At 31.2% G+C, this 7,238-nt stretch overlaps 1 protein-coding gene across 1 annotated transcript; it reads left to right on the plus strand.

Annotated features, from left to right (window-relative positions):
* The first annotated feature begins 1,968 nt into the window (after positions 1-1,968).
* Positions 1,969-3,810, plus strand: LBD25 (LOB domain-containing protein 25). Its single transcript, XM_011006832.1, has 2 exons — positions 1,969-2,304; positions 3,145-3,810. Exon 2 carries the CDS (start codon positions 3,153-3,155, stop codon positions 3,636-3,638), a length of 486 nt encoding a protein of 161 aa, XP_011005134.1. The 5' UTR covers positions 1,969-2,304; positions 3,145-3,152; the 3' UTR covers positions 3,639-3,810.
* The last annotated feature ends 3,428 nt before the right edge of the window (positions 3,811-7,238 follow it).

The raw sequence follows: 7,238 nt of genomic DNA on the forward strand, positions 1-7,238 counted from the left end.
TTCATATTTGGATGAATGTATTTTTCTATTCAATGTCAGAATTTTCTTTTTGAACTTTTACTCCCTAAAGTTTTCACATTTAAAATGTATGTTTATTGTGGTTTGTTCTTATTCGTCAATGTTTTGCCTATGATTATATCTCTTTTGGATTTTTTTTTTAAATTTTTTGAATGATTTTGTGTTGTTTTTCATATCTTAAGATTTTTATTTCTATATACAAGTGTTTTGTATGTTCTAGTTGTATTTTAGATTTATATTTATATATAACTAGATAAAAATATCTAAAGATGATGGGTGATGATGATTGATTGAATGTGTATTTTTTTTTATAGTGAACCTATCTTTATCAAGTTCAAATAATGAGCAAATTAATATGTGATTTGAAACTGACTCTACTTGAATGTAATCTTAACATCATCATATTCTTAAAAGTATAATTTATTTATTTATTCATAAAATGCTTTTAGGCTATTACATTCCTTGATATTATGACCCTTTAGTTATTTTATCCCTTGTTCATTTGGTGCTTGGTAATTATGTTCCTTGAAAATTATGTTATGAATATATAAATAGATAATACATTATTTTATTTTATTCTAATTAATATTTTAACTCATGTTTTATGATTTATGCATTTGGATTTCCATGTTCAAGGATGCTATCCACAATACCCTTTTAAATTGCTTCACTAGTTATCCATCTAGTTGTAGTTTAGTTAGTTATGTCCCTTATAAGGTGATTCATTTATTTTCATCATTTAATAATATTTAACATTTGATATATTTATATATATTATTCTACTATTTATTCTTCATTCAAAGTGTAAGGAATTATATAGTTGCATACACCTCATTTCTATTTTTGGTTTTCAATGTATTTAAGTGTTATTAAGCACATTGATTATATTAACATTGAAAAATATGATTTCTCTCTTCTTCTTTGTAATCATTTCAATCCTTTATAGGTCCATTAAATGAGTAGTGTTCATTGAGCTTGTTATATATTAATAAATTAGAATGACATGAATCTAAAATCATTTTATTTCTTAGATTGTTTAGTTTTTTACTTAAAAAATAAACACAAATACTAGGTTAGATAACTTAACATAAAGGTGACTCTCAGAATAGTTGCTTCAAGTTATATTTAGTTAATATTCCATCATAAAAAAAATAGACACGGTTTAAGAGATATAGATAACGATGTAAAAATAAATTTATTTCTTAGGTGATTTGGAAATAAATTTTTATTTTTTCAAAACATAAAAATGTTTCTTATGTCCTAGCTATCTTTGTTTTTTTTTTTTTTTAAATGGTAACCAAACACTATCTAAGTTTAACATACCGAAATATTTTTTCTTACATGAGACACTTACGAGGAGGGTAATTTTTATACTTCCTTGATATAACCAGCACTTATCTTATAATCTACACTAGAGCAACCTTAAGTATTGTTGCCTTTAAAATAGTGACATCTCCTTTGTCTCATCTTTACCTTTTTATTTTATTTGCCTAAGTATCTCCTTTACATGTAATGAGAAATTTGGTGATGCTGTATTATTGCTCTTTATTTTTTAATCTTGAAATTAATTTTTGAAAAGAGTATGATATTTTTTTTTTCCTTTTCAATTATGAAGAAACTCACTGTTCAGTTCCAGAATGGCTGCATATACGAATAAGCCACAAGAATAAAGCCAAAATATGGCCATAAACAGCAGTCCAGTTTTGCAATGAGATTGCCCATTATGAGGTAGCCTTCAATGGTGTTTGGGATCAAACTAAGTTGACCCTTAAATCATGAGTTATTGAATCTTGTGATTGTGTCAGATCTTCTCCTTGTAATGCATTCATTCTTTATTTATGTATTTTTAGTTTGATTTGGAGTTCAAAGTTTTTTTTTTTTTTTTTTTAAGATAATTGATTGGCCAAGTTCTTGAACAGTGTTTGATATTATTATAAGAGCAGTGTCAAAGTCATCTTTTTTCTTGCTGCCCATTTATTGCACTTCTCTTTTGCTTTCCGTTCCTCTTCACTAAATGCTCTTTGCCTCCCCTTTTCTTTAATCTTCCTTGCTTTTCGTCACTGTATTTGCAGGTTTCTCTCACCGTCCTGCAACTAGGGTTTTCCCTTTGAACTCTCACATCTGTCAATAAATTAAGCTTACCAAGTTTCTCATCTTTCAACAGCTGACTGGATAGTCTTTTTCATTGGCAAAATCAAAGTCTCTGGATCTTGAAAGAGTCTACACGAGAGGGGTAAAAAGGTAGTATTCCTTTTTACCTGATAAAAGAAACCTAGTCAAGAAAAGGTAAGTACAGGCAGCCCAGCTACAAGATCTTTTCATTTTTGCTTATATTCTTCATCTTAAAGCACTCTGCTCAATTAAGGTTATGTTATAGAAGAAGAGATTAATGGTTTATGTACTTGTGATTCGATTCAATAGGTAGAATATCTGTTAACAAATGCCTCAACACCTTTAAGGAAGAATATATACATATGATGAAGGCTATAAGATTGCACCGTATGAGAGATCCCACTGATGATAACTTCTAAAAAAAGGATCTGTCTACATTGCAGTAGGTGTAGGAATTAAAATTTGGAGAGAGAAAATGAGGAGGAGTGGGCGTGGGGGCTGTGTCATGTTGCAGCCATGGAGCTATTGACTAAAGTTCAAAGAATCCCCGCACAGGAAACTATCCCTGTACCCTGATGTATTCTGTTTTGACTATTTATGTATCTTTTATTAATTTCATTTTATTTTATTTTTTTACTATAGGGAGTTTTTAAGTAAATTTTGGAGATGAAATATTCACATAGTAGTATCAGATTCAAGAAAGACTGCTTTTCAGGCCGAAAAAGTAAAAGTTTGAAAAGGAGAGGCATAACTAGGGAGGAAAACTGCTGTCATGAAAAATACTTGTGCTGCTAAACTGGTCATACGCATATGCATGTGCTCCAAACAAGTCTCTGTATAATATAAATAACAAAGGTTCTGCCCACATCAATCACCCTTGGTCTTCAGATTATCAAAAAAATAATGTAAAATAACTATTTTAAGTTTTTCATATTGTAAATTCCAAATCTTTGGAGGTTATGCATCGACAAGAACATGTTTGATGGATTAAGTTGTTCAATTAATTTTTTGCAGTATAATAGATGGCTTCTTCAAGCTATTCCAATTCTCCTTGTGCTGCTTGCAAGTTCCTACGCAGAAAATGCATGCCAGATTGCATCTTTGCACCATACTTCCCACCTGAAGAGCCTCAGAAGTTTGCCAATGTTCACAAGATATTTGGTGCAAGCAATGTCAGTAAGCTCCTCAATGAGGTCCTTCCTCATCAGAGAGAAGATGCTGTCAACTCTCTTGCCTACGAAGCTGAGGCACGGATGAAAGATCCAGTCTATGGCTGTGTTGGTGCTATTTCAGTCCTCCAGAGGCAAGTTATTAGACTCCAAAAGGAATTAGATGCTACAAATGCTGATTTGATCCGATATGCCTGCAATGAAATGCCAGCACCAAACCCCCAATTTGGAAGAAGAATGGGTCATGGAGGGGTTTCTTATGATCAAAATTCTGGTATATATTATCCTTCTCCATGGAATCATGACACTTGTGGTGAGAGAGGAGATGGTAGCGTTTAAGCTTTCCAAGCCTGTATAAAATCGGGATTATATGTGCTATATTATTAGCATGGAGAATACCTATTTAGGGTTTCTTATGCACATGAATCCTGCATTATCATGGTGAAGTATGATTTGTTACCTTGTAGAGAGATCTTTCTATATATATATATAACATGTGAGACTGTACTTTACTTTTAGATCATTTTCTCGAGTAAAGCTCTGGAATAAGGTCATTGTGCTTTAAAAGAGACACCAAACCCAACCCAACGGTTAAAACTTTCAGAGTTTTATACAGAGATCTCAAGTTCAAACACTAATTAAAGGAAAGGAGTGAGATGATATTTAAAACAGGAATGCTATCTATGTAACCCTACATAAGATTGTTAAAATATTTTAATATTTTTTTGATACAACATAAAAATTACAATATAAACTTATATTGTAAAAATAGATTGTAAGATTTAAATTTGTAAGTAATTTTTTTTTCCATACATGGTTCAAACGTACAAACAATAATAAGCAATTTCATCAATAAAAATATAATATACTTATTTTTTATATTAAAATTCTATACAAACAATAATAAGCAATTTCATCGATAAAAATATAATGTACTTATTTTTTATAATAAAATTCTACAGGCAAGATGCAAAGAAAAAAATTAGTGATAGGTAAAACCTCTGTATCTAAGAACAAACATTGAAAACAATTATATCTTTATAACTATGCTTATTTGTTGGTTAACATAGTTCCAATACTCTATCCAAATGCATGACTATCTATAATGTTTTAACTTATTTGATTTTTTTATCTTGGTGAATAATACATTATTTTTATTTATTATTATGTTTTTTTAGATATTTTTGTATTTTTATAAGTTTCAAACATTGTTTTTTACTCACCATAAATATCCAAAAATAGATCAATAAAAAATTTATAGATTTTATATAAACTAAATCAAATGAATCAAACAATTCAAAGTAAGACCTTTTTATATAATCTTGAAGGCTAATTCCTTATTAGATTTGTCTTAGACAAATTATATGATTAGAGAAATCATAATGTTATAAACTTGTTTAAAAAACTTTAATATTAAAGCATAAATACATAGTAGATTTATAGTACAGTCTGTCTTTCTTGTTTGTAAAAATATCCATATAAATTAAGAATTTTTAAAGTTCTATCTAACAATAAATACTTTTTTATTTGTTAAAAAATATTTAGTATGTTTCATTCATCCTTGTATTATTGATTAAAAAATAATATATAGCTACAAGTGCTTCAAAGACTCATGCATTAATGAGTAAACATAAGGGAATGTGATGGGAAAGATAAGAATTGAAAATGTGAAATTAATGTAAAACATTGTGTGCGCTAGATATTAAGAATTTGCTTGCTCTGGTCTACCAATTATTGCAACCTCATGTATATGTTTCTCGTATATTCTTTCATGGGAGTATAAAATAATATTCCTGCCATAAGATCATATATTTAGAGTTCACTTTGGTGAGTACCAACCTAACATGTATAGTTTATATAACCACGAAAGCTAGCTGAACGTTCACAAACCACCCACTGCTTATAAAATTTCTTAGTTTTCTGATAATCCATATTTTTTTAACAGACAATCATTTGCATCTCAAGAGAGAAGGACATCACACGGTATAACTATTAACTGGGTGCCCACTTCTTGAGCCTCTTAACTAAGTTAATGCGCCATCTTCATGTTTTGTTGACTACATAATTTCTTGGAAGATTAATGATAGCCTTCTATTTTGCTTCTGCGAAACTTGCTCCAGTTCCAAGCAGCCTTAATTTACAAGGGAAATATACTGCATTAATTCAAGAGGAGATGCTCGAGGCTAACATTAAAATCAAAGCTAGGCTCATGTGCTAACTCTTGACTTCAACTCTTGGCTGATAACAACAGCCAGAAATGATATTTTTTCCCACAGTAAAACAATTAAAGGCACATGTTTAATTGATATAACTGGAAAGTTTTCCTTGAATGATTAATGGGTTTATTTGTATCCTCGTCCATAATTCAATATAGCTGAGCATAAAAATTAAATCATTCTATTTATAGCAACGAACATGTGCCCTTAGAGGACATATTAGAAAAATCCAAATATGTATGATCATCTTCTCATCTCCAAAAATCAAGAAGAAGACAAAATACCCCACCTTAAATTTCAAGATCCACATTTAAGAATTATAATAAAAAATAAAAAATAAAAACCACTCTCAAAGAAAACAAGCTCTTTTTGACGTCTTCTTATGGCTTCCCCTCCCCATTTTATTGTTGAATCAAGATGGAATCCTGACGGAAGGGTAACATTGCCTTGTCCAAATAATCTTGGTGCTGAAATGAAGAAATTAAAGGCTAGGAGTTGATTTGTGATTGAATATTGCAAGCTGTGGAAAAATGTCAGCACCGATTAACCATAATTAAACGACCAGGAGGTGTTTCCCTTCTTTAGCCGGCCTAATTCCTAAGTGTGAACAAGTGAAAAATGAAAATTGACATGTGCTTCTTTTAAGGCTTTTTTCTACATCAATCTTCAAGCTTTGCACCAACTTGACTAAATTCAGCTTTTCTTTTCAAGCCAAAGACAGATATCGTAAAAAGTTGACACTGTAAATTTGTTGACTTCTCTTTGTGTATCTGAAATCTCTTTTAAATTTTAGCCCCATGTATATATATATATATAGTGGTTGCTTGTGATTTTTCATGTCATCTTGCTCCTACTATAGCAAATATGTAATGTCATTTTCTGTAACAGTATGTCGTACAGGTGCCTAGTCTAATAGAAAGCACAAGAAGGATTGTTTTCCCATGTGAGGGTACGTGCATCCACAGAAGAAAAAATTGCATGAGGATCTTGGTTGGATTTTTAACATTAAATGTATCTTTCACAGTACTTAATTATCATCCCTGTAATGACCTCCATGATCGTTCCACAAAACGCAGTGGCAACTCCTCTGCAGGACATGCTGTACAATAGCATAGCTCCTCTAATTTCCATGATGATTTTTTATCCCCTTCTAGTCTGCTGGTTACACTTTTGCCAATGATGATGAGCCAGACTGCTCCACTTCTTCAATTCATCGGGCATCCCATTTAGGTGAAGGGAAATATTAAGTCCACTTTCCTATAGTAAATGCGCTAGACGATCAAATTGGAGGGGATAGGTGAGAAATTAATTAAAAGGTGTCCAAATCTTTGTTGTGTAATTGGGAATGGGAGAGGTTAACCATGCAAGGACTTCGTTTCCTTGCTTATCTTATATCCCATATAATTGAAGCTTAATTTCCTTTGATTCATGATCACTTCATATATATATATATATATATATTCCCAAAAAGGAAGAAAATCATATTGTAGATGTCGTTTTGTGCCTCTCATCTAAACCCCAGGAAGCTTACAGTTTCATGATGACACGATACCGAAAACGCCTGGTTTCCACCACCGGTCAAGTGCCATGCATTCAGAGAGATGTCCAGAGAGATGAGTTGCGTTGTGTTAATTAGTTTCTTTATTTCCAAAGCTAATTACAATTGCTTTTCCTTGAGCAGTTTTGTGATTAAGTGGGGGTTGGCGTGTCCTTTTCAATGTGT

This window comes from Populus euphratica, unplaced genomic scaffold (genome assembly GCF_000495115.2).
Source record: "Populus euphratica unplaced genomic scaffold, PopEup_1.0 scaffold521.1, whole genome shotgun sequence".
Taxonomy (NCBI): Eukaryota; Viridiplantae; Streptophyta; class Magnoliopsida; order Malpighiales; family Salicaceae; genus Populus; species Populus euphratica.

What these genes read in the sequence shown, in the direction of transcription:
- LBD25 (XM_011006832.1), top strand. Translation starts at nt 3,153, where the DNA reads ATGGCTTCTTCAAGCTATTCCAATTCTCCTTGTGCTGCTTGCAAGTTC.